We start from the raw sequence: 27,949 nt of genomic DNA on the forward strand, positions 1-27,949 counted from the left end.
GAAACTTGTGTGACAGTAACATGATGGATGTGCCTCAGTCTGCATCTGAAACGCCCTTTGATGCATCTGATGAATGTCAGCAAACAACTCACTTGAATGGGGACATATCTCAGGAGACATACACTGCTCTACACGATGAGAACTTTGATTGTGACGACTTCACTGACGCTGTTCATGACATTGAGTCTAGAGGTAGTACATGCCACCCTGACTTTGACTTTGCCCCAGAGAGTCCTTGTTACAATCTCAGACCTAGGTTAGCCCCTAGAATTACTTCTGGTTGGTCAGACAGGGGATGGACTAATGAGTATCATACTGACAGATTGGACTTTAAGTAGTATTGTGTTTGATGGTTTGAATGCGATGTTTGAAATGTATCTTCCGAAATGTTTGGTATAATAAGGGAATATAAACATGTACATTTGGAAGTGGTTCCTAAGTTCAGGTTATGTTCAAAAGAAAAAGGAAAATTGTATTTTGCACATATGGTATATTGTCACAGGTTTTTTTGTTTTCTGTGAGAATGCTTTGGGAGGGTATAGCCTACTGTGTAATGTGTTGCTCATGCTGACATGTATGCCAGTTATGTGCTTATGTTGTGTACGGCTGGGACAGCCTTTTCTTGCCGGGGGGAATCTGTAACGATCGTTACTGTGTATTCATGCTTATCACATTATAGTGCAGTGTGCCCTTTAAGAGAGATGGTTACGTCACTCATGATGTGTACTTTGCGTGATGACGTTGTTTTGAGATGTGAGAGAAGAATGAGTTAAGACCATTGTAGATGCTAGACGTGCTCTACCCTTTTCCTGTATATTTTATTTGTAGAGTTTTGTGACGCTAAGAAAGAGCAGCTCTCATGTATGAGAGGATTGCATTGCCTGTGCACTTATCATTAAACGTGCGTGATACAGCCTTTTTCGCCTTCAAGCTCTTTCTTCCCTCGATTTCTCACAGTTATCCGGTCCAAGCGTTATACGTGTTACTAAACCGACTTACCTCGAAAGGCCCATCCAGAAAATAGTTACCCTGATTGAAGCAGATTAAAAGCGTACCTTGTGTCTACCATTCCTTGGGTTAGTCCATAATATTTTTTATTAAAAGTTATGTCACTAATTTACTAAAATCACAAGAAAGTGCTTTGGTGGGAATGTAACTGACAGAGAAGTCAGTTAATATTTCATGTTTATTTAATTATTTTGCTAAAGACTTTTAATTTGAAACTACTTTGTAAAGAGCTGTTTGAGTGGAGACTTTTATTATGAAAAGCACAGGAAGACTCAGGAAGTTGTCTACACCGCATGGCAAGTTGAAGCTGTGTTCCACATTTCTAAAGAGTATTTAAGTTAATTTACTCATCTGAAGTTACAGAAAATATCACGAGATGCAAGATTAAGTTCTCCTTTGGTAATAAGCAGCCGATGAAGTAAGTTTGTCTTTTATATTGTATGGGATTAATGTGGATTGTGTTGCTGTGTGGAAAACAGTGATATCTATACAAAGACTATAGTTTGCTGTTAAAGTGAATTTAACCTTGCTCGTGGAATTACTGGGGGGAGCTACAACTATGGTTCATATGGTACATATTTTAGATCCATTTTAATACATACACTTTAGGGATGGGGAAATGAAGCCTCATGAATCTTTCCCCTGAAATGGGAAATCTCCCAGGCCTGTGATGCGGGCCTGGGAGCTGCGTTGATGCAGAAAGATGAAAATGGTAGAGATGTTGCTGTGGCCTACGCGAGTCGAGCCTTACATAAAGCCGAAAAGCCTTATTCCACACCTGAAAAGGAGTGCCTTGCGGTGATTTGGGCCCTTGAGCACTTTAGACCTTACGTTGAGGGTCTCCACGTCACCATCTTCACTGACCACAGTGGACTTCAGTGGTTAATGTCACGTCCGAATCCCACTGGACGTCTAGCTCGTTGGTCTCTCTGCCTTCAGGATTTCGATTTCGACATTGTTCACAGGCCTGGTGATCGAAACAAAGTGCCTGATGCCTTGTCTAGAAATCCACTAGATGTTGAGGAGCCGCTGATGGATATACTACCTGAGTACGCTGTGATTGGTGGTCTTGATCTTCGAACACTCTCTTCTGTGACTCTTACAGATCGTTCTCATATAAGACAGCTCCAACTGGATGATCCAGTCACAGGTGAACTTCTCCGTAAAATGGAGGCTGCGCTTGAAAAAGGTGACACTGATCAATGCTCCGAGTATTCCATTCAGGATGGTCTGTTATACTTCAATGATCCAAAACATGCTTGCGGTATCCACCCTTTGAAAGAGTTGAAGTTGTACGCTCCAGAGTCGCTCAAAGATACCTTGCTAAAGTATTATCATGATCATCCTACGGCAGGTCATCTGGGAATTACTAAGACTTTAGCCCGACTGAGAATGAGATTCTTCTGGCCCAAAATGGCATCAGAAGTAAAGAAATATGTGACATCCTGTACAGTTTGCCAATTGACGAAACCAAGCCAGAGAAAGCCTTCCGGTCTGATGGTTCCCATTCAGCCTCAGAAGCCTTGGGAGTATGTGGGTGTGGACTTCGTTGGCCCTTTACCTCGCACATCCAGAGGAAATGCTCACATCTTGGTGTTTGTTGACTACTTTTCAAAGTGGGTCGAGATAGTTGCTGTACGAGAAGCCACGGCTCAAGTAGCTGCCAGTAAACTGCTGAGTGAAGTTTTCTCCCGTCACGGGGCCCCCACTTACTTGATTTCGGATAGAGGTTCCCCCTTTGTGAGTGAACTGTTTGGACGGATGCTTACTGCCTTGGGAACTGAACATCGACTGACTACTGCGTATCACCCGCAGACTAATGCAAAAGAGAGGGTGAACCGTACTCTCAAAACAGCCATTAGAGCGTACGTGGATGAGAAACACGCGTCCTGGGACAGATATATCCCACAAATTTGCTTTGCACTAAGGACTGCACCTCATGAAAGCACGGGTGAAACTCCGGCCATGATGTTATATGGGAGAGAGTTGGACACTTCACTAGATCTGGTCACTCAACCAGCCTGGATTGGGATGGAGGAGACTGAAATCCCGTACTCTGAACGCTTGAGGTTGTCGCTGAAAGAAGCGCACCATCATGCCAAGTTAGCTCTGGATGCCGGTCACGAAAAAAGAAAGCTGCACTATGATAAGAGGCGCAGATCAGCTTCTTATAACGTTGGTGACCTTGTCAGAGTGAGAACTCACCCTAAGTCGGATGCGTTAGCCAACTTTACGGCTAAGTTAGCACCCTTGTACTCTGGTCTATACCGTGTCACTAAAGTTTTGTCTGACGTGAACTATAGGCTTACAAAGTTGAACACTGGTGAGGATGCTGGAGTCTTTCATGTTGTAAATATGCAGCCTTTCCACGCTCGAAACTTGTGTGACAGTAACATGATGGATGTGCCTCAGTCTGCATCTGAAACGCCCTTTGATGCATCTGATGAATGTCAGCAAACAACTCACTTGAATGGGGACATATCTCAGGAGACATACACTGCTCTACACGATGAGAACTTTGATTGTGACGACTTCACTGACGCTGTTCATGACATTGAGTCTAGAGGTAGTACATGCCACCCTGACTTTGACTTTGCCCCAGAGAGTCCTTGTTACAATCTCAGACCTAGGTTAGCCCCTAGAATTACTTCTGGTTGGTCAGACAGGGGATGGACTAATGAGTATCATACTGACAGATTGGATTTTAAGTAGTATTGTGTTTGATGGTTTGAATGCGATGTTTGAAATGTATCTTCCGAAATGTTTGGTATAATAAGGGAATATAAACATGTACATTTGGAAGTGGTTCCTAAGTTCAGGTTATGTTCAAAAGAAAAAGGAAAATTGTATTTTGCACATATGGTATATTGTCACAGGTTTTTTTGTTTTCTGTGAGAATGCTTTGGGAGGGTATAGCCTACTGTGTAATGTGTTGCTCATGCTGACATGTATGCCAGTTATGTGCTTATGTTGTGTACGGCTGGGACAGCCTTTTCTTGCCGGGGGGAATCTGTAACGATCGTTACTGTGTATTCATGCTTATCACATTATAGTGCAGTGTGCCCTTTAAGAGAGATGGTTACGTCACTCATGATGTGTACTTTGCGTGATGACGTTGTTTTGAGATGTGAGAGAAGAATGAGTTAAGACCATTGTAGATGCTAGACGTGCTCTACCCTTTTCCTGTATATTTTATTTGTAGAGTTTTGTGACGCTAAGAAAGAGCAGCTCTCATGTATGAGAGGATTGCATTGCCTGTGCACTTATCATTAAACGTGCGTGATACAGCCTTTTTCGCCTTCAAGCTCTTTCTTCCCTCGATTTCTCTCGAGTTATCCGGTCCAAGCGTTACACGTGTTACTAAACCGACTTACCTCGAAAGGCCCATCCAGAAAATAGTTACCCTGATTGAAGCAGATTAAAAGCGTACCTTGTGTCTACCATTCCTTGGGTTAGTCCATACTATTTTTTATTAAAAGTTATGTCACTAAGTTACAAAAATCACAAGAAAGTGCTTTGGTGGGAATGTAACTGACAGAGAAGTCAGTTAATATTTCATGTTTATTTAATTATTTTGCTAAAGACTTTTAATTTGAAACTGCTTTGTAAAGAGCTGTTTGAGTGGAGACTTTTATTATGAAAAGCACAGGAAGACTCAGGAAGTTGTCTACACCGCATGGCAAGTTGAAGCTGTGTTCCACATTTCTAAAGAGTATTTAAGTTAATTTACTCATCTGAAGTTACAGAAAATATCACGAGATGCAAGATTAAGTTCTCCTTTGGTAATAAGCAGCCAATGAAGTAAGTTTGTCTTTTATATTGTATGTGATTAATGTGGATTGTGTTGCTGTGTGGAAAACAGTGATATCTATACAAAGACTATAGTTTGCTGTTAAAGTGAATTTAACCTTGCTCGTGGAATTACTGGGGGGAGCTACAACTATGGTTCATATGGTACATATTTTAGATCCATTTTAATACATACACTTTAGGGATGGGGAAATGAAGCCTCATGAATCTTTCCCCTGACTGTTCCAGGAAAAGATTCAAAGCTTCGAGTGTGTTGAGAACAGCGCCATCTGGTGCTTATTAAAAATAAAGCAGTCAGAAGCCTGTGTTAGAAGCTCTGGCAGATGAAGCAACCACAACACACTCCATAGTTTCAAGTTTCAATGTTATGTGTACAAATAAAAGCCTTACATGTTTGTGTTTGATTTGTTCATTAAATAAATTCATTTCCCATTAAAGTGTGACAATAAAATATAATATAAGCTTATATGATTAAATAAGATTTAATGTTGGCCTTCTCTCTCTCTCTCTCTCTCTCTCTCTCTCTCTCTCTCTCTCTCTCTCTCTCTCTCTCTCTCTCTCTCTCTCTATACACGCATGCACACACACACATAATAGAACATTGTCTGATAGGATCATCTGTTATTAAATGTGCTTATGGCACTTGTTACTGATAGTGCTTATGTAACTGTAGGAATGACAGAAAGGTGATAAAGTTTTTAATAATTTTTATAATGAAAGTTGTTTCACAGTGTTGGGGCTGAGTCTGTTTCTCCTCTTAGACAGTACTTCCCCAGCCTTAGAGAACACTCTTTCACATGGTACAGAGGAGGCGGGGTACAAAGAAACTGTAATGCCAATTTATATACTGTAGGTGGGGGTATATTCGGGTCTTAAGCTCTCTTTATGTTTGTCTCTGTAAGGTATTTATCCACTTCTACGATTGCATTCGAAGTGGCATTTGAGCTTTGCCAAATACCAACACCAAATTACCTAAAATCACCAAAAGTGCAAAGATTAAAAAAAAAAAATAAAAAAAAAAAACACAACAACAAAAAATAATAGTATGCTTGTTAAGTCTGACTGTTTCCAAGTCCAAAAGCTCTATCAGATGCCAAAAACAAACAGTGCTAATATACACTCACTGTGCTGTAATATTCCTGAAAGTTATGATCCTAACCTTTATCTCTATTCCGAAATCTCAGATGGTTAGTTATTCAGCTACTTTGAATCGTGAAATGTTGAAGTCTGGGATGTTCTCTTACGAGAGGTTCTCTCGTACTTGCGTAAGAATATCTTACGCTAGGGGAAAACCTCTTTTCCTCGAGATATTGAAGCCAAAAATTATCCTTAATTTTGCAATAATGTAAAACGCATTGCGGCAGCATGCAGACATGGGCGAGACAGCTCGCGCGCCCATAGGCTGCTCTGCGGCAACTGCATCAGCCTATCGATAGAGGCCCCTCATGACGTCAGAACCAATGAGGGCGCTTCGCGCCCAATACGTCATGTCCCGCCGAAAGCGGGTGGGGCTAGGGCTATAAATACGGCCCCGAGAGGCTGGTTTGGTCAGTTTTTCATTGCTTCAGCGGACTACGCATCGCTGGATCCTGAGAGGAAGCCGCGCCGTCTGACTCAAGCACCCAGCGGGATTTATCTGCATCTGAAGCTGCCGGTCGACAACTCGCCGCCTTCAGTCGCCTTCCTGCTGACGCTTTCCGGCGTACCTATATCCTTTCATTGCTGTGTGTGTGTTTGACGCTGCGACACGCCCACTTATTTCCTAAAAGAGCACGAAGCGTCTTTTTCAAGATGCCTCGTTCTTCCTGCGGCTCATGCCGAGCTCCACTCAGCGACGGGGACCACCATGTCATCTGTGTTTCCTGCCTGGGTGAGGAACACGCAGCTATCGCGCTCGCCGAGGGCGGCTGCCCTCACTGCGAGTTAATGTCTATGGTGACTCTGCGGACTCGCCGGGCATTCTTTCTCCAAGCTGCGTCTTCGCCCGCCGGGCTGCCGCGCCGTAAAAAGCGCCGCGCTCAGCGGGTCCCTGAACCTCCTCCATCCCGCGAAAGGTCGCCGGTGCGCCCGCTAGCTTCGCCGCCTGCTTCACCCGAGTCTCTCACCGCCGGTCAGCGGTCGCCGTCTGCCGCCATTGAGGATTACGGAGAAGACGTACGGGTGGAGGACGACAGTTGCTCTATCCTAGCGTCGGGCAGTGAGGACTGGTCGAGCTCCGCGGACCTCGCACCATCTTCTCACCCGCCGTCTGGGAAGAGAGCCAGCATTGAGGCGGAGCTTATGCGTCTCCTCGAGCAGGCCGTCGAGAGCCTCGGCCTTGAGTGGTCGACGCCCCAGCCGCCTGCACTCAACCGCCTGGACGGCTGTTTTCTGCAAAGGGACCGTACTTCACAGCCTTCAAGACCAGCCCCCTTCCTTCCTGAGCTTCATGAAGAGGTCGCTAAGTCTTGGAGCGCTCCCTTTTCAGCTAGAGTGCGTACCCCCGCTTCCGCAGCATTCTCCGTAGTTGACGGTGCTAAGGAAAAAGGGTACCACTCTCTTCCTCCCGTCGAGGAAGCGGTAGCCGCCCATCTTTGCCCGCCCTCTGCTGGACGGCGTGCTAAGACGGCGCTGCCATCTAAATCCTGCCGCACTACCTCAGCTTTGCACGGTCGCGCTTACACCGCCGCCGGGCAGGCTGTTTCGGCGCTACACTCAATGGCCATACTCCAGGTCTTCCAGGCCGACCTTCTCCGAAAAATGGACGAGGAAGGACCGGAAGCTGTGAGCCTAACGGATTTAAGGAGCGCGACGGATCTCGCCCTTCGCGCCACTAAATCCGCCGCGCAGGCCATGGGGCGGAACATGGCTTCTCTCACCGTTGCTGAGAGACACCTGTGGTTAACGCTCTCGGAGATGTCGGACTCGGAACGCTCTACGTTTCTCGACGCCCCCGTCTCCCCCGCTGGCCTCTTCGGATCGTCTGTCAAGGACTTCGCAGACAGATTCGACGAGGTTCAGAAAACATCGCAGGCCATGAAACATTTCCTGCCCAAGCGCTCAAGCTCCGCAGCAGGTCGCTCAAAACAGCCGTCTGCTCGCAGCTCCCAGCCGCAACCCTCAGCGCCGACAGCCCAAGGATCAGAGACCGCGCTCCCGCTCTGCCGGCCGCCGCGCGGGCCACGGCCAAAGATCGAGGTAAAGCCCGAGGCCTCTAAATCTTCCTAGGCCAGTCTACGGAAGCGACGGTGTTCAAGTCCCGCTGCGGCCGGACTTCCACCAAAAATTTTCGCTCGCTCAGTTCCAGTAATTGCGACTGTTCCAGCGTATTCGGCAGTAAACAAGTCGGCAGCACAGCCCGCTTGCCTGCACACAAACGCCGTTTTTACGGCGACCCAGATAAATCCCAAAAAGAGTGTATTTTCTGGTATTCCGGCCACGGCCGATGGTGTTATGAGTGTAGTAAAAATGCCCACTGCCCAGTGCCCATTCCTACACACAGACACGGCCCGCCACACACGGCCCGCACGAATAAAATCGACTCATGTCGGTTGTGCACCAAATGTAGTGATTGTGCCCATGTCCCAGTGCCCACAAACACTACATGCTACATGTCTCACGGTTTCTGTAAAAACAAAACCAACACACATACAGTCTGCACAAACAGACGGTGTTTTCAGCGTTATAGATGGGCCCGTTGTCCCGCGCCCTCATTCGCTCACAGACATATTACACCCCACGGGGCTCACCGCGCTCGCTCTCTCTCAGCGCACCGCTGCAGAAGAGCTGAGAGCGGGCAGGCTGCCCGCTGTGATCAGCGCGCCCCCAGTCTCACACGCTGCGAACGCGGCGCTCATGTTACAGCACACCGTTGCTCTCCGCTCGCCACTACATTGCGACCAGAGCCCAGATATCATTCTACCCCTAGCCACTCACGCGAAAGCGTGGGCAGAGCTCCCAGGTGTATCAGAATGGGTGCTGAACATTATAAAAAGAGGCTATTCGCTACAGCGCAAAGCGCAAAGCGGCGCGAATCGAGACTCCGGTAAAGAAGGAAGTAGCTCACCTACTTCGAGCCGAAATAGCGAAGTTACTGAGCAAAGGGGCTATAGAACCCTTATCACAAGCTCAGAGCGAAGGGGGTTTGTACAGCAGATATTTTCTGGTACCCAAGAAGGACGGGGGTCTCAGACCCATTCTAGATCTAAGACGACTAAACAAAGCACTTCTGAAACGACGGTTCAGAATGCTCACGACCAAGAAAATCCTCTCGCAAATTTGCCAAGGGGACTGGTTCATGTCGATAGATCTGAAAGACGCCTATTTTCAAATACAAATAACGTCACGTCACAGGCGATTTTTGAGATTCGCCTTCGAGGACCAGGCATATCAGTACACAGTCCTGCCATTTGGCCTATCCCTGGCACCTCGCGTATTCACGATGTGCATGGATGCAGCGCTCGCACCCCTCAGGCTCCGAGGCATACGAGTGCTGAATTATTTGGACGATTGGCTGGTTCTAGCTCAATCACAGTCGGAGCTCGTAGAACACAGGACCATATTACTCGATCACCTCGAGAATTTAGGTCTCACAGTCAATTGGGCGAAGAGTTCGCTGTCTCCCAGTCAGAAAATATCTTTCCTGGGCACAGATCTGGACTCGCTGTCTATGACAGCACAGCTGTCGCCGCAGCGCAGACAAAGTATTCAGCGCATGACAGAGTTTTTTCGCCACGGCGCTTTAGTCCCGCTCAAAAGGTTTCAAAGGATGCTGGGTCTCATGGCTTCAGCATCCTCAGTGCTTCAGCTGGGTCTGCTTCGCATGCGCCCGCTGCAGTATTGGCTGAAAGCGCGCGCGCCGCGCAGAGCGTGGACCTCCGGTCTCGCGCGCCTCAAGGTCGATCAGAAATGCGTCGCAGCTCTGAAACCTTGGACAGTGACCGACTGGTACCGGTCAGGTGTAAGCCTGGGGACTTCCTCGAGTGTAAAGGTGGTGTCTATGGATGCCTCAACCTCGGGATGGGGAGCGCTGCTCGAGGGCAGACCGTTATTCGGCCAGTGGTCGGAACGGGAAAAGCTTCTGCATATAAACTGCCTGGAAATGATGGCAGTCGACAACGCGCTGAGGCGTTTTTGTCCCCAGATAAAAGGACGCCACGTCTTGGTCCGTTCGGACAACATGTCAGTGGTAGCTTACATAAATCACCAGGGAGGTATCAGATCCAGAATCCTTCACAGGCTGACGGAACACCTCCTGGTCTGGGCCCAGCACAATCTGCGCTCGCTCAGGGCAGCGCATGTGCCCGGCCATCTGAATGTGGGACCAGACAGACTGTCCAGAAACAATCTGCCGGCAGGAGAATGGTCTTTACATCCACAGACAGTCAAAATGCTATGGAGGACATTTGGCAGAGCGAAAATAGACCTATTTGCGTCTCAAGAGAACGCTCATTGTCAGGAATTCTTCTCCAAGAGCAGGGATGCGCTGGCTCACGTCTGGCCCCGCTGCCCGCTCTATGCGTTTCCCCCTGTCACGCTCCTACCCCAGGTGTTAGAGCGAATCAGGGAGAGCGGATGCCCGGTGCTACTCGTCGCTCCATTTTGGACAAACCAAGCCTGGTTTCCAGTCCTGATGCAGTTGACAAGTACCGCCCCGTGGCCGATACCGGTGAGGAGGGATCTCCTCTCGCAGGCAAACGGCTCGATCTGGCATCCTCACCCGGAGCTTTGGTCCCTACATGTGTGGGCCATCAACGGGTACCCGTTAACCTCCCAGCGGGAGTGTTAAACACGATCACACAGGCTAGAGCTCCATCTACGAGGAGGCTCTATTCCTCAAAATGGTCTGTGTTTACTAGCTGGTGCACAGCGAGTGGCACTTCACCCTCACGCTGTGGAGTGCCAGAGGTTCTCTCCTTTTTACAAGAGCTTCTGGATAGGGGCAGAACCCCATCCACGCTCAAAGTTTATGTGGCGGCCATAGCAGCGTTCGCTGAACCACCGCTTGGCCAGTCATTAGGAAGGAACGATCTGGTCATTCGCTTCCTTAGAGGAGCTAAGAGGCTGAACCCTCCCAGACCACCCTCAGTTCCCGTTTGGGACCTTTCCACGGTTCTGGAAGCCATGAAAGGTGCCCCATTCGAGCCAATACAGTCAATAGACCTGAAACTCTTGTCTTTCAAAACAGTGTTTCTTCTGGCTCTCGCTTCAGTGAAGCGCATAGGGGATTTGCAAGCGCTCTCAGTGAGCGCGACGTGTATGGAGTTTGGACCGAATGACTCGAGAGTCATACTCAAACCAAAGCACGTATATGTTCCTAAATCCCTCAACACACCGTTTAGGGCACAGGTTATCTCCCTGTCGGCCCTGCCGGTATCTGAGGAGGAAGGGGACGCAGGCTTCCTTTGCCCGGTTAGGGCATTAAGAGCATATGTGTCTCGCTCATCTGTTTTCAGACAGACGGAGCAGCTCTTTGTTTTGTTCAGCGGACGTTCTAAGGGACTAGCTGCGTCAAAACAGAGTCTATCCAGATGGATAGTTGATGCTATAGCGCTAGCTTACACATCCAAGGGCCTGCAATGCCCGATAGGTGTCAAAGCGCACTCCACAAGAGGCATGGCCTCGTCGTGGGCTTGGTCCAGTGGGATTGCCTTGCAAGATATCTGTATGGCGGCAGGCTGGGCCTCCCCGTCTACATTTATAAGGTTTTATAACCTCGAGGTCCCCGCTTTACAAGCTAGATTGCTCTCGGTCTAGATTTTCAGTATGGCCCGCCCGAATCCTATCGGCTCAGGATGCTGAAACCGCCAGAGCGTCGATCACTGATCGTATATATACTTCTGTGGGCAGTGCGTAAGTCCCCCATATATCTATCAGTCCAGGCCGTGTTCGCCCTGGCTGTGTGGAACACTTGATAGAATACGCTCTTATCCGAGCTCTATATTACAGGAATGATGCTATTCCAGCCCCTCTTCCCGGATTCTCTGTGAGTCCCTTGTGATTAGGCACTATATGAGCCCCGGGCACCTGCCCTTGGGACTTTAGTGTTATGTCTCAAGCACGCACGGCGTTTTACACTGTGTTCCCCTAGCGTAAGATATTCTTACGCAAGTACGAGAGAACCTCTCGTAAGAGAACGTACTCGGTTACTAACGTAACCTCGGTTCTCTCTAGAAGAGGGAACGAGTAGGCTACTTGCGTATCTTGCCGTGCATGCGTCACGTTCTGATTCGCTTCAGCGATGAAAAAACTGACCAAACCAGCCTCTCAGGGCCGTATTTATAGCCCTAGCCCCACCCGCTTTCGGCGGGACATGACGTATTGGGCGCGAAGCGCCCTCATTGGTTCTGACGTCATGAGGGGCCTCTATCGATAGGCTGATGCAGTTGCCGCAGAGCAGCCTATGGGCGCGCGAGCTGTCTCGCCCATGTCTGCATGCTGCCGCAATGCGTTTTACATTATTGCAAAATTAAGGATAATTTTTGGCTTCAATATCTCGAGGAAAAGAGGTTTTCCCCTAGCGTAAGATATTCTTACGCAAGTACTCGTTCCCTCTTCTAGAGAGAACCGAGGTTACGTTAGTAACCGAGTACGTTTTTCTGCTCATTAAAGCTGATTCTCCACATCCAGCATCAACAGGAAGAGTTTGGTTCTGCTCTTCATCTTCCATCATCACTCACTTCAGGTATCAGCTGTGTTTCATAAATATGTGGACTGATGTTTGATATGAAAAAGAGATTTTTAATACAAGAATGTCTGCGTGAAAAATATTTACACGAAAAAACAACATGGAGTGAATAAGCGCGTCTTTTAATTATTTAAATATGCAAACTATGCGTTATCTAATCAGAACATTGGATGAAGTCAGGTTCTAAATTCCTGTTTAATTTTTTGATTTATTAGCGTCAAAGGTTTTTAAAGAGGGGATTTTGGATGTCTCTTATCACTCCACAAATCAGAAAATACTGTCAACAGCCAAAAATAAAATATAAAAATCACATTTTTTTTAGGAATTAAATCAGGAAAATTATATATGAACAAACCCCTCTGTAAAACCCTTCAGAATATACTAGTCCAGATAAGAATAACACTAAAGTCTGGTGTGTGTAAAGCTGCTGAAGTGGAGATCATTTGTTTGACAGTGAAAAACACTGTTTTTAGTGTCTCACCTTTACGAGTTTGACATTGATCCGTTCTGCAGATTTACAAGATTTTGTGTTTAGCAGTTTAATAAATGATTAGTAGTATTTGTTTAATATTGTCAAACATAATTCCGTCTAATGTTTCATGGGGGAAAAAAAAAAGTATGTTTAGGGGAGAGCGGGGCACAACCTAACGCTCTTTGACTTTCTCAGTTTGTGTAAATCAATAGGTTTCAGAGTGATTATTTTTCACCACATTAATTTCGTCTAATTTCGTTTGTTTTATTAATACGGTGTATATTTTATTATTGATATACCCCGAAAGAATGGAAGTGAAATTCCACCCTCCACCAATATCAGATACTGTACAATAGATGAGCATGGAGGCTCACATATAACAGAAGATGGTGATGTTGTTGTTGTTGTAAAACCTTTATTCTAAAAGTTAAAATGTAAACATTACAGCTAGTAATACAAATTCACAAAAACAAGAAATTGTTAAATAATAAAAACAATAAAAAAAAAGTAACAGCAAAATAATGTTTTTTTTTTTCAATTAGTCTGTTATAATTCATAAATCAAAAAGTAAACATTTAGAAATGGACAAGAATGCAGTCACATTAAAAAAAGAAAATAATTTATTGTCTTATTTTCTGATAAAGATAATATGGAACCGGTAATATTATATAAATACATCTAATAATTTTATATAAATACATCTAATAATTGTATTCATTCAAGTTGTATTCGTGTTTTATTGAGCATAATGCAATGTGTCGTGACCTCTCATGGCCTCCCTCTCCTTCTTTTCATGGCGTTTCTGGTTCCCTGATTTATGTTTTCTTTTCCCCCGACATGTTTCAGTCAGTCTCCTGCTCTTCCACCAAGTTCATCGTTATCTTCAGGCACTGACTCAACTCTGACTCTGGTTCTGTTCACGAGCTGGGCGGGACTCGCTCTATAACCTGCGTGAAATTACGTGTGACTCTTTTCACTCGATTCTGCAAATAAGCGATTCTCCACAACACACTGTCTGATGCACGATATTTAACTCGCCTGTGAAAAAATATATTTAGAAATCCTGTTTTAGAAGAAGTTTTATTAGAAATTGTGTCAGTGGCTACATATGCTAATGAATGTGTACACAGTATAGCCGTGTTTAATCCTATTTCTATTTATTCAAATTTAATTTCTTCCTGCAGACTTGAGCTTCAATCTGTCGATCGAGTTCTTCACAATTCACTGACATTTTTAGGCAGGTGTGTTGGTTATTTATGTGAATAAAATTATTAAATTAAATATTACAGCACCTCCACTGACACAGAAGTGCTGAACAGGAATATAAAATAATGATATCTGATGCACTGAAGGGAATGCCGTGCAGAAACTTTCGAGCGGTCCTTCATATTGCGTTTGCTAGACGCGATGGGAAACTCCTTTTCTCCGAATACTGAAGCCTTTATAAAGTAACGCAGTGCTTCGCACAGCCATAACAGTGCTGAGACTCACTCGCGCGCTATTGGCTGGTCGGTATGGGGTGAGATTTCGGTCACAATTCTGCGCGCGCAAGATCACATTTTGAGCGTGCAAAAGGGCATTTCGCACGCGCGTGAACTGAGTTTTGCGGAGAAATGTTCGTCTCGCAGATAAGAAAATATTGCGAGCGAACGAAAATCAATTTTGCATTTAAAATAAGTATTTGGAGTATTTGGACGTTCTCTTTCGCGTGTGCAAAGTTTCACTTTCTTGCTCCTTTCATACAGCCGTGAGCGCTCTCTAAGCACAGACGGCTCGCTTGCTCAACACAACCCAGCGTTACAATATGCCATAATTCCAGCCAATCAGAGACGAGACTGCTAAATTCTAATTGGCTGGCTTGAAAACCAATCACAAGACTCCGTGCATCACCGACTGCAGAAGAGAACTAGTGCAGTTGAGTAAAGTTGGCAGTAAATTCACAGATTCGATTGTTGAATAACCATCAGGACAGCAGTGATGGGTGAACTAAATTTGGCAACAATACAGTGAATTACAGTGAAGTTATTAAATATTTTTCATAAAAATCATAAAAATTATACATTTACAATTGTATATACAACTTAAAATATATTTTCCCCAAAATAAGTGTTGTAGTATAACCTTCAGGACAGCAGTGATGTGTGAACTGAATTTGGCAACAGTATAGTGAATTACAGTAAAGTTATTGAATAGTTTTCATAAAAATCATAACATTTATACATTTACAACTGTATAAAATTTAAAATATATATTTTTCCAAAATAAGTGTTGTAGTAGGCTATAACCTTCAGGACAGCAGTGATGTGTGAACTAAATTAGGCAACAATACAGTGAATTACAGTGAAGTTATTGAATATTTTCATAAAAATCATTAAAAAAAATCATAAATTTACAATTGTATATACAACTTTATTTTTTTTATTTTTTTTCAAAATAAGTGTTGTAGTATAACCATCAGGACATCAGTGATGTGTGAACTGAATTTGGCAACAATACAGTGAATTACAGTAAAGTTATTGAATATTTTTCATAAAAATCATAAAACTTCTACATTTACAATAGTATATACAATTTAAAATCTGTATTTTTCCCAAAATAAGTCTTGTAGTATAACCACCATCAGGACAGCAGTGATGTGTGAACTGAATTTGCCAACAATACAGTGAATTACAGTGAAGTTTTTGAATATTTTTCATAAATAATAATCATAAAAAATATGCAAAACGATATTTATACAAAATAAGTGTTGTAGTATAACCATCAGAACAGCAGTGATGTGTGAACTGAATTTGATGACACTATAGTGTGTGACAGTGAAGTTATTGATTGTTTTCGTAGTAACGCTTTTCGGGTTTTGCACTTTTCAGACGGTCCCTTCGGATATGTCTCGCTGCCGCCTGCGCATAGAGATCAATGTATTTTGTCCACTGCGAGGGAAAGCTCGTTTGGAGGAAAATTAGGTTGTAGCTGCTTGTCTACATTACTACGATTAAAAAGAGGTGTTATTTGTGCAGTAACAACGTTTAGCTCACGAGTTATTGACCCGGGAAGTTCGAATCTGTGAATTTACTGCCAACTTTACTCAACTGCACTAGTTCTCTTCCGCAGTCGGTGATGCAGGGAGTCTTGTGATTGGTTTTCAAGCCAGCCAATCAGAATTTAGCAGTCTCGTCTCTGATTGGCTGGAATTATGGCATATTGTTAACGCTGGGTTGTGTTGAGCAAGCGAGCCGTCTGCGCTTAGAGAGCGCTCACGGCTGGTATGAAAGGAGCAAGAAAGTGAAACTTTGCACACGCGAAAGAGAACGTCCGCGCACATCCAAATACTTATTTTAAATGCAAAATTGATTTTCGTTCGCTCGCAATGTTTTCTTATCTGCGAGACGAACATTTCTCCGCAAAACTCAGTTCACGCGCGTGCGAAATGGCCTTTTGCACGCTCAAAATGTGATCTTGCGCGCGCAGAATTGTGACCGAAATCTCACCCCATAGGACCAGCGGCCCTCGTGCGATGCGAGCGGCCTCGTCTCGTTCGAGCTTATCCGAGTCCTGTCGAAGCTTTCGAGGAGCTCGGTCTCACTGGGCTTCTCCTGAACGAGCCGCCTGGACGAGTGGTTCCTGCCGGCTCCTCACCAGCGATCTGCACCGTTCCTCCCAGAAGTTCACGAAGAACTGACAAGATCGTGACTCGTGGCGCGCCCCTTATTCGCGGATTGCGTTTATTGGGAGTTTCTCATCTCTAATGATCCGTGATAATAATTGGCACTAAAGTTACAGACCGCGTGGAGTTCCGGCTAAGATGGCGGGCTGAACACATGTGTTTGTACCGAGCTGCCTAGTTAATCTCCCGATTTTGTTTTGAAAAGTACAAAAGTCTCATTTACACCTACCTAAAGTATAATTTAAATAGTCCGGGTGTGTTTTGAGTCCTCAAAATGCGAAAATCTTCACAGCAATCTACTCATCCGAAGATTATCATCCCTCCGGCTCATGGCTCGACTCCAACTCCGGTCTCAGTCGATTCAGAGATGGAGGTACAGACCGATCCTGCAGTTAAACGTCGTGACTCGTCCCATTTAACCCCTACTAAAGCAAACACCTTGAAAAAAATAAGATCCTGCGAAGATGACGTCACCAATGCAACTCTGCTGCAAGCCATCACTTCTTTGACAGCTCGTTTTGACTCACAAGACGAAAAATTTGAAGAAATGGCCAATCAAATGCGGAGGAACAGTGTCATGATCGCAGAGATTTCCAAGGCTGTAGAGTTCAATGCCGCGGAAATTAAAGAATGCAAAGAAAAGTGCCAAGAGACGAGAAAATCGCTGCTGAATTTAACAACATCACACAAAGACCTGGAGAACAGAACATCTGAACTCGAGCGATATAAAAGAAGATGGAACCTCCGGATCAACGGCATGAAGGAGAGGCCTGAAGAGGATCCCCGTCGGGAGGTGATTGGTCTTATTGCTGAAATCGCTCCGCATCTTGTGCAGAAATTAGAAGACGTCGTTGACACAGTGCACCGAATCGGAAAGAAGGAACCGGGGAAACCAAGGCAGATGATTGTGCAGTTTACCATGAGGAAGTACAGGGATGAAATGTGGAAATCAACTAAGAACTCATCAGTTTGTCGGGATCGCGGAGTCAGATTCACGGAGGATTTTACGAAGGAGGACCGGCTGGCCCGTGCTGCGCTGTGGCCTTTGATCGATCAGGCGCATAAAGCAGGAAAGAAAGCGTACTACAGAGGACCGTTCGGTTACATAGAAGGAAGACGCATTGACTCGACATAATCGTGTACTCGAACTGTTTATGGGTAGGATGGTGTGAGATATGACTGTTTGGAGAGACTCTAGGTTGTGAGGTATGTTCTAGGTTCGTGGCTACACAACCTGGTGAAACTTCTGTTCTTTCTCATACAAGTGCTTGCACACTTTTCGCTTTTTATATTTTCCCTTTCTCTTTTTTTATTTTTGTTTTAAATGTTTCCAGTTAAATTGCCGTTGTCGTTCATGTCACTAAATGTTAGGGGCATTCAAAACAAGGTCAAACAAAAGGCAATGTTCTTATATTGTAAAGGTAGTGGCTCTCACTGTATTTTTCTACAAGAAACGCACTCTGTTGTAACTGATGCTGCTTTTTGGTCCAGTCAATGGGGAGATACAATTTTATTTAGCCATGGATCCTCCCACTCGGCAGGAGCTGCAATTTTATTTAATAATTGTCCAGGGAAAATAATTTCTTCTAGATCTGATCTCAGTGGACATTGGCTAGCGGTAGTTTTAGACATTGAAAATATTTTTTTCATTTTAATTAATATATATGGCCACAATAATTCTAAACTGAATCAAAATCTACTACTTGAGGTATCTTCTGTAATCTCTGATTTAAAGAGATTATACCCAACAGATAATATTGTCATAGGTGGTGACTTTAATATGGTACCAGATGAGACGCATGATAGACATCCACCCAAAAGCAATACTTCTCGGCCAAATCCTTTAATTTCCCATTTTTGTACTAATCTTAAATTGATAGATGTGTGGAGATATCTCAATCCTAATCTCAGACAGTTCTCTTGGATAAGACCTAATGCTTCCAGCATGTCAAGAATTGATTATTGGCTTATTTCAGATAACTTCTTTCTATTTGTTAAAGACTGCGCTATTTCAGCAGCGCCTTTGACGGACCACTGTACCATTTATCTATCAGTTAAACCGAACCGCAACACTTCAAGAAATAAGGGATATTGGAAATTCAATTCTGATTTACTTAATAATAAGAGATTCTGTGATAAAGTAAAATATTTAATTTTAGAAGTTAAAAATAGTAACTTCAATTCTCATAAAGCCAGATGGGAGTTTCTCAAATTTAGAAACAATGCAATCCTATCATTAATGATAAATGGTACTGAAAGCACGGAACCTTCTCTAATAAGTAAGAAAATCCATCAATTTTACAGTGACCTGTATTCTTCCAACTTCTCCCCAATAGAGTGCAATGATTTCTTTGATAAAATAACAAATTTCATTCCTCATATTGACAATGATTGGAGAGATCATTGTGATGCTAACTTGCGTATTGAAGAACTTGATTTAGCAGTTCAAAATCTTAAGATAAACAAATCTCCTGGCCCTGATGGCCTCACAGCTAACTTTTATACATTTTTTTGGAATGATATTAAACTATTGTTATTTAATGCTTTTGTTGAATCTATAGAAGATGAATCTTTAGCCCCCACTATGAATCAGGGTTTGATTACCTTAATCCCTAAACCAGATAAAGACCAGAGATATGTAGATAACTTGCGTCCAATTACATTGCTCAACAATGATTATAAAATTTTCTCACATATATATGTTAACAGATTAAAAGAGGGCATAAATAAGTTAATCAACGAGTCACAATCAGGCTTTCTTAAAGGAAGATCTATTCATAATAATATCAGATTAGTTATGGATTTGGTGGAGTACAGTCACTTGATAGAGGATGATGGATTAATTTTATTTTTAGACTTTAAGAAGGCCTTTGACATGATAGAACATGCTTTTCTCTTTAATTCACTACAGCATTTTGGTTCACTACAGCTCACTACAGCTCAGTTTCTCTTCCTTTTGGTACTACACAAAGATTTCCGATTAGTCGTGGAATAAGGCAAGGCTGCCCGCTATCCCCTCTTTTATTCATTTTGGCTACAGATATGCTGTCCACTTTGGTTAGGCATGACTTATCAGTGAAGAAATTAAATGTATTTGGAAAAACTTTAGCAATCAGTCAGCTAGCAGATGACACAACATTATTTTTTAAAAACAAAGACCAAATCCCTCTGGCTATTTCTCTAGTTAATTCCTTCTCTAAGGCTTCAGGACTTCAATTGAATTTGGACAAATGTGAGCTTATGGCACTTCACCCTAATCAAGTTACTTCTTTATTTAATATTCCAGTGAAAGAAACCGTGAAATATTTAGGTATTTCAATTACCAGAGACTTGAAGGCTTGCATAAAGGATCATTTTGAAAATAAGTTACAAAAAGCGAATAAAATCTTGAATTGCTGGTTGCAGAGAGATCTTTCAATTTTTGGAAGAATTCTTCTATCCAAAATTGAATACTTATCTAGATTGATTTATCCTGCCTCTGCTTTAGCTCCCTCTTCAGCTATTATAAAAACAAGTAATAAAAGAATGTATGATTTTATCTGGAAGCACAAAACCCATTATATAAAAAAATCTGATATTATCAAGCCATATGAACAAGGTGGTTTGAATGTGATTGAATTTGAGAGTATGAATATTTTGTTAAAGCTTAAGTGGCTTCAAGTGTTTTTATGTAACACTGATAGCTTTTGGTATACTGTGCCTTCAGCTTTATTTTGTAAACTGGGTGGAATTCACTTTCTACTCAAATGTGACTATGATTTACCCAAACTCCCGATGAAGCTATCAGCATTCCACCAACAAGTTTTATTATTTTGGAAACTGGCACATAAACATAATTTTACACCCCACAATACTTCTTTGTGGAATAACAGATACATTTTACATAGAAACAAGTCTCTATTCTACGAGGACTGGTTAAGCAGGAATATTTGGTCTGTAATGGACCTAATGGATGAGAATGGTAACATCTTGGATTACAATGCCTTCACTCTAAAACACGGATTTGCCTGTCATCCAAAACAGTTTTTTACAGTTATCAATGCAATACCCTCTGGAATAAAAATGTTATTGAAGTGTTCTTTATCATACTCAAAAATCACGCCAGTTCTTCCGTCGCTATATGTTGGTGATATTGAATTTGAAAATAAACTAGTTTGCACTAACAGATACATAAGACAAGTTATCATCCAATCCTGCTACCCCTGTCAAATTTTAAGAAATAAATTAGATCATACATTTGATAAAGATACTGTCACATATTTCAGAACAGCTTATTTAAGATTTCCTCTTCCCCCCAAAGCAAAAGAGACACACTTTAAGATTCTAAATGATATATATCCGTCCAATAAATTTCTGAATTTAAAATTTAGTTTTGAAAACGTGCCTTGTCATCTGTGTTATTGTCTCTCTGAAGATACAGAACATATATTTTTTTCATGTGACTTTTCTAAATCCTTCTGGATAACATTACAGGACTGGATGATAGAAAAAGAGGTGGTGGCTGATGGTTTCACCTTCACTTTGCAAAATATAATGTATGGAATAACCAATGATAGTTGTAGATTATTTGACTTAATTAACAACATTATATTTTTAGCTAATTACTTTATACATAAATGTAGATTCTTTAAATCCCCTCCTTTATTTATTATATTTAGAAACGAATTAAAATACTTCTCAGATGCCCTCTCAAAAATGAAAAATCGAAGTGCGATAAAATTGTATAAGTTGTTAGTATTGTATAACCTGTTTTAATTTAATTTAATCTATTTATTTTTATTTATTTATTTTCTCCTTTATTTGTGTTGAGCCTTTCATGCCTGTAATTTCTTGGTATAATAACTGACTTGTGCCATTTTGTTGTATTCAGATTTTGTAATTAATAAAAAAATAAATAAAAAAAAATCTCTAATGATCCGCCTCCTTTCATTCTTTTTTCATCTTTCTTTCTTTCATCTTCCTTTAATCCTTCTTTCGAGCAAATCTCATTTCAGAAAAACTACATTGTCGTGATGTCATAGCCTATTTAACACGCGCTGAAGCCCAGCGAGTTTCCGGAGTATTTTTTTTTTTTTTTTTCTACAAATTTTGACTAGAATCCGATCATGGTTTAAATATGTTTATTTTATATGCTTAACATATTTTTGGTAGGAAACGGGGTAACATTTTTTTTTTAAGAAAAACAAGTTTTTCACTCAGATCTCACTGACTGACGCTCAATTTATTTTCACAGTCAAATGTTCTACTCTTAACTGTCATAATCAATAACGTTATACAGTTTTAGTAAAGTTATCCCTCTGCACTTTTATGCTCTGCATCGGTCATTTATACTTTGGTATTTTTGTGCAATAAAACATAATCATAAGATACTATAAGATAAAGCAAACTAGTGTTTTGTTCTACTGTATCTATTTGGCTACATTTGTTGCCCAATTAAAAATCTTTTAGACTAGACAATTTATTATGAATCTGTAGTTTTGAATAATTTGACTAATTTTTTACACAAATAGGAGTTTGTATTTACATTTTTTGTTAATGTTTTCCCATAGATGTTAATGTCAACACTTACTTTCACTTTCATTATTTCATCAGTGACAATAGCGCCCTCTTGTGCCCTACATATTCAAATAATGCCATTTCTGCATGTCATCGTTTTGTTTCAATTTATATGAGTTTCTTCTGAACTGTGATGCTTTCTGGGAGGAAAAGATTGAAATTAAGGTTATTTGTTGAAAACTTCATATTTTAAGGGGTAATATTCACTGGTTTAAATGCACATCACTACACATTTTCCACGTTTAAATGTTTGTTCTACAACACAATATTAATAAACTGCAGTCATTTGGTTCTTTAAAACATTTCTCTCCTGTTTTCAGCACTGAAACATGAACAGAATCAATAAAACATGTGCAGAGATTCAGACTGACGGCGGGTTTGAATACAGACTTCAGTCTAATATACTGAATCTAACCAATATTCCCGACTGTGATCAGAGCTGGTATTCAGAGGTGTGTGCGTGTGTGTGTTTCTGTCCTCAAACTACACTATTATACATAGCTACTCACTCACACACACATACACACTCACACTTGATCTTCTTGTGTTTGGTGTGTTCAGGATGGGCGTCTGATAGCAGATCCATCATATCCTGAAACACTGATGGATCCTGGTATTTCAGTCTCATCTGATCGTCTCGTCACGTCTCGCTGTGTGGAGGAGCTTCGTCATGAGATTCAGTGTCATTCTAGTGGAGTAAATCAACTCTCTCTCTCAACATTCCTCTGTTAACTTGTCATATAGAGTGGTGCAGGAATGAAATCTCTCTGTAGGCCAAGTCGCGGAAGCGAGTTGCATTTTAGCACTTTAAGTTTTTTTAATGGAGTTTTGGTTAAATGGCTGAAAACTTTCACGTTTTATTCCACGACATAAAATACATCAGTATTACCCACTCGTGATGTTTTTAAAGCTGTTATGTGTCTTGAAAAAGGCTAATGCTAATAAGTGGCTAAATGGGACTACAGAGGCTGTCGAGGAGATTAAACGTCATCACGCTGAACGTGAACTCTTTTACAGGCTCTTTATTGTAACACTGAGGTTGAAGCAGAGGCAGAATCCAGATCCACATCCAGCACAGTTTATTTAAACAGACTCAGACTAGGGAACAGAACAACCAACATACAATATCAAGAACCCACAAACACTGACACAAGACACAGGGTTTAAGTACAGAGGCAAACAAGCTAAACAAGATAACAAGGGGCGTGGTTAACCAGAGACACCTGAGGAGACTAATAGGCATCCCATACACAAAAGAAATATATTTGAAATATATTTTCAGTATATATTTTGGAATATATGCACATATTTGAAATTGGCCCAATAAATATATTTCACACTTAACATCATATATTTTTGTTATATTTCAGAATATATTTCAATGTATTTTTTTCTGTATGGGTCCCCAAATGTGTCAAAATATATGTGGCATATATTCCAAATACATTGAAATATATTCTGAAATATAACAAAAATATATGCTGTTAAGTGTAAAATATATTAATTGGGCCAATTTCTAATATTTGCATATATTCCCAAATATATACTGAAAATATATTTCAAATATATTTCTTTTGTGTATGGGATTAAACATATATATATATATGTGACCCTGGATCACAAAAGCAGTCTTATGTCGCACGGGTATATTTGTGGCAATAGCCAACAAAACATTGTATGGGTCAAAATTATAGATTTTTCTTTTATGTCAAAAATCATTAGGATATTAAAGGGACATTGTGTAGGAATTTCTCCCATCTAGTGGTGAAATTGTATTTTGCATTCAAACGAATAATGCTCTCCAGCGCCTCACTTTTTCAAATGCGCGTTGCATCTACGGTAGCCGTTATGTACCAAAAAGCTATGACAGGATGTCTTATAATAGCACTTCGAGTTTTTCTTCGGGTGAACATGTTTGTTATTTAAAACAAACTGAAACTTGAAACAACGAAAAAAGAATGTTACAGTTATCAATTACTGACTGTGAAAAACATTAACTATGGTAATTAGTAGTAATGCCGCCTTTACTCGTTATATTTTTTGAAGTATGTGCATTGTTAGATATCATCATCATCATCATCATCAGAGCCTTCTCTAACGTTACTTTACTCAATAGCTGCTATTCATCAAAGAGCCTGTTTAACTTTTAACTATAAATGTTCTACTGTCTATATAATAAAGTACACAACCAAGCAATGAAAAAAAAGCTTGTAATTAAGACCGTAACATTGACTTACCTGTCGAGAAGAAAGCAGGCAACTTCAGGGTCTCTTTTGAAAGCTTTCTCCTGCGTTAGCTATCCCGACATTAACCCTTGTTTTTGTAATCTCCGGTCACGTTTCCTTTTACGATCTATTTTGGACTTTTTCGACGACGAGGACTCCTTATCCTGTGACTCAGCATATGTATGAATGAACGGTGTATAAATAACCGTGCAGTGCAGCCTTTTAAACTTGCCGGTGCAGTGACAAGCGCCTCTCACTGCTCTGCTCCTCCGCTTCTGCTGGCTTCAGTCACGTGACGCTGGCTCTGAACGAAACGCGTTGTGGAAACGCGTTGGCCTAGTACTTTTTGTCCCTCTCTGCTATTATAGTTTTTCAAGATGGCGGAACTACATGGAAGCCTCCGTGGACCTACCCGTCCCATGTATATAAAGATAATAAATTCTTCGTTTACGAGGATTAGTCTGAACATTGGCATAGGTATTTGTACACCATTGAGGGCATATTTATGAATAAAAATATAGACTTTAGATAATAAAATACCTAAAAAGCTACACATAGTCCCTTTAAGTAAATATCATGTTCCATGAAGATATTTAGTAAATTTCCCATCTTAAATATATAAAACATTTATTTTTTGTGAATGGATGCAGCACTATCGCCAATAGAAATGGACAATTTTAAAGGCGATTTTCTCAATATTTCGATTTTTCTGAACCCTCAGATTTCAGATTTACAATATCTCGGCCAAATATTGTCCTATCCTAACAAACCATACATCAATGGAAATATTATGTATTCAGCTTTCAGATGATGTATACATCTCAATTTAAAAAAAAATACCCATAAGACTGGTTTTGTGGTCCAGGGTCACATATATATATATATATATATATATATATATATATATATATATATATATATATATATATATATATATATATATATATAGACTAGATTTAAACTGACAGAGTGTGTCTGCTTCCCGGACAATTCTAGGAAGACTAACTAATCCTAGTAACGTCATACCTGCACCACTCTATTTAAACACACAGCAATTATGATAATGTTATTTTGATTTAATTATGAATCATTAGACTTGCAGTTCATAAGAACACTAAACAAACAATAATTCATATTTATTCCTTAATGAAACTCTATAAATGCTGCTTTAATGTTTTGTTTCTTTCATCACAGTTTAGTATGGAGACCCTGTTCAGAGGTGAGAGAGACTCTTGTGTAAAACATCAGTGTGTCCTGAATCAGACTCTGTGTTGAACTGAATCTCCTGTAAGAGAATCTTGATGATTGTGAATGTGTTTTTCAGTGAGGAATGAAACTGCAGCGACTCCAAACTCAGGTGAGTTTCAGCTGATAAACGTGTGTCTAATTCACTAATAAAACACTGATTCAGACTCAATCCAGTGTGAATGTTTTCTGTCATATTGTCTGATATTTGTGATCGTGGTGTGTTTTAAAGATGTGAATGAAGTGACTCCGTCTCTCCCGATCTCAGGTAAAACATCAAGAGCTTTAAACATAAACTTTAATATTGATTAATCATTATAGATCAGCTGATTTCATTGGTTCATTAATTGAGGGGATCAGCTGTATTATTTTGTTGTTTGTGAATGGCTTGTATAGATCAGTTCTGGTGGATTTCTGTTCTTCTCATCATCATCATCATGATTCTGCTCTTGATTTGTTTCATACTGTGTAAAAACATCTTCAGGTGAGTCCAGACTGATCTCAGTTCATGTCATCATATTCACCTTCATCATCAGATTGCAGTATCTTAACCGTCTAAAAATGATATAATAATATGTAATAATCAGATTCAGTGTGTTGTCAGATGTCTTCAGAGAAAAGGGTGGTTCATCTGTCAGACTGATGATGATACAGACAACAGGTGAGTGAATCCTGTAGTTCACCACTAGATGATGATCATGGGTTCAATTCCCAGCCTTTCTTTCTCTCAGTTTGAGATTCACTCCATTACATTTACAATGAATCAAATGTGCTCTTTTTTTGATAACAAGAAAGATAGACATTAAATTATTTGAATGGAAGAGTAATTATATTACAAGAACATAAATTGAATTAGCACTAAGCCTAACAATTGTATTTAAGTATTTAAATATGATTGTAACACGTTTGTTATTCATTAGGGTACATTAGGGTACATACACTTTTGTACATACATTACATACACCTAGGGTACATACACTTTTTAAGCTGCTGAAAATCTTTGCAACACTACCTGTCTCAACAGCCACTGTTGAACGCCCATTCTCGAAGTTGAAGCTGGTGAAAACTAAACTTCGTAATGCATGTGGACAAGAATGACGCTCTGATCTTCTGAAAAAGACATCATAAAATATGAGGTTATGAAGATCTTTCCTTATCAAAACATCTACAATAAAGTCTAACATGTATTTGAGCGTGTTCTGTCTTCTCTTTTGTACTAACTGGATAATTTGTGTCAACAAGCAACCACCCCCTTAGTGCCCCTTTTTTGGTTTAGGCAACTGCCCCTCAAAATGTCTGTGCACGGCCCTGATGTCACTTAGAAGTCAACAAAACAATAATTCAAGTTTTTTTTTGTACCCTTTAAAGGGACGGTTCAGTGTAAAATCAACCTAGAGTCCTTTGCACCATGACCTCGAGCCCAACACCCCCCAGAAGCCTTTTTTCCCTTGGTTGAACATTATTAAAGTTAGAGCATATTTAGAGATATCAGCCAGATGGCTTAGTGCAGGCGCTAATGGATCCAAGGCTGTATCTGGCAAATTACCCGATACTAACAATGCCCAGAATTGTACCAAACTTCTACAGTACAGATAGGTCTGAATCTCTGCACATGTTTTATTGATTCTGTTCATGTTTCAGTGCTGAAAACAGGAGAGAAATGTTTTAAAGAACCAAATGACTGCAGTTTATTGATATTGTGTCGTAGAACAAACATTTAAACATACGTGGAAAATGTGTAGTGATGTGCATTTAAACCAGTGAAAATTACCCCTTAAAATATGAAGCTTTCAACAAATAACCTTAATTTCAATCTTTTCCTCCCAGAAAGCATCACAGTTCAGAAGAAACTCATATAAATTGTAACAAAATAATGACATGCAGAAATGACATTATTTGAATATGTAGGGCACAAGAGGGCGCTATTGTCACTGATGAAATAATGAAAGTGAAAGTAAGTGTTGATATTACTGCAACATCTGGGAAACATTAATAATAATAAAAATGCAAATACAAACTCCTATTTGTGTTACAAATTAGACAAATTATCCCAAACTAAATATTCATAATGAATTGTCTAGTTTAAAATGTTTTTAATTGGGCAACAAATGTAGCCAAATAGATACAGTGGAAAAAATACTAGTTTGCTTTATCTTATAGCCTATCTTATGATTATGTTTTATTGCACAAAAATATCAAAGTATAAATGACCGATGCAGAGCATAAAAGTGCAGAGTTATAACTTTACTAAAACTGTAAAACTGGTATGAGTGTCGTGTCATTGTTTGGATATATAGGCTGAATTG

The 27,949-nt window shown here is 41.1% G+C and overlaps 1 protein-coding gene and 1 long non-coding RNA gene across 4 annotated transcripts in view; one reads left to right on the forward strand and one right to left on the reverse strand.

Annotated features, from left to right (window-relative positions):
* LOC309492842 overlaps nucleotides 1–22,108 on the reverse strand; it is a 66,909-nt gene extending 44,801 nt beyond the window's left edge. Inside the window, exon 1 of the long non-coding RNA XR_014203725.1 lies at nucleotides 21,921–22,108. This is a non-coding gene — a long non-coding RNA (uncharacterized lncRNA). The remainder of the gene's footprint in view (nucleotides 1–21,920) is intronic.
* LOC309492623 (uncharacterized protein) lies at nucleotides 1,310–27,929 on the forward strand. 3 transcript variants are annotated; one of them, XM_082161637.1, is made up of 9 exons: nucleotides 1,310–1,426; nucleotides 22,494–22,625; nucleotides 22,735–22,869; nucleotides 25,593–25,617; nucleotides 25,723–25,755; nucleotides 25,876–25,911; nucleotides 26,040–26,127; nucleotides 26,237–26,304; nucleotides 26,668–27,929. In XM_082161637.1, exons 2-9 carry the CDS (start codon nucleotides 22,503–22,505, stop codon nucleotides 26,739–26,741), a joined length of 582 nt encoding a protein of 193 aa, XP_082017763.1. In that variant the 5' UTR covers nucleotides 1,310–1,426; nucleotides 22,494–22,502; the 3' UTR covers nucleotides 26,742–27,929. The 3 variants fall into 3 exon arrangements, with proteins under 3 accessions (XP_082017763.1, XP_082017762.1, XP_082017764.1); XM_082161636.1 differs by lacking the exon at nucleotides 1,310–1,426 and adding an exon at nucleotides 4,672–4,809 and having other exon boundaries at nucleotides 26,668–27,927; XM_082161638.1 differs by lacking the exon at nucleotides 1,310–1,426 and adding an exon at nucleotides 4,672–4,809 and having other exon boundaries at nucleotides 26,248–26,304; nucleotides 26,668–27,906.
* Nucleotides 27,930–27,949: the final 20 nt, after the last annotated feature.

This window comes from Leuciscus leuciscus (genome assembly GCF_965113295.1).
Source record: "Leuciscus leuciscus genome assembly, chromosome: 1".
In the NCBI taxonomy this organism is placed as follows: Eukaryota; Metazoa; Chordata; class Actinopteri; order Cypriniformes; family Leuciscidae; genus Leuciscus; species Leuciscus leuciscus.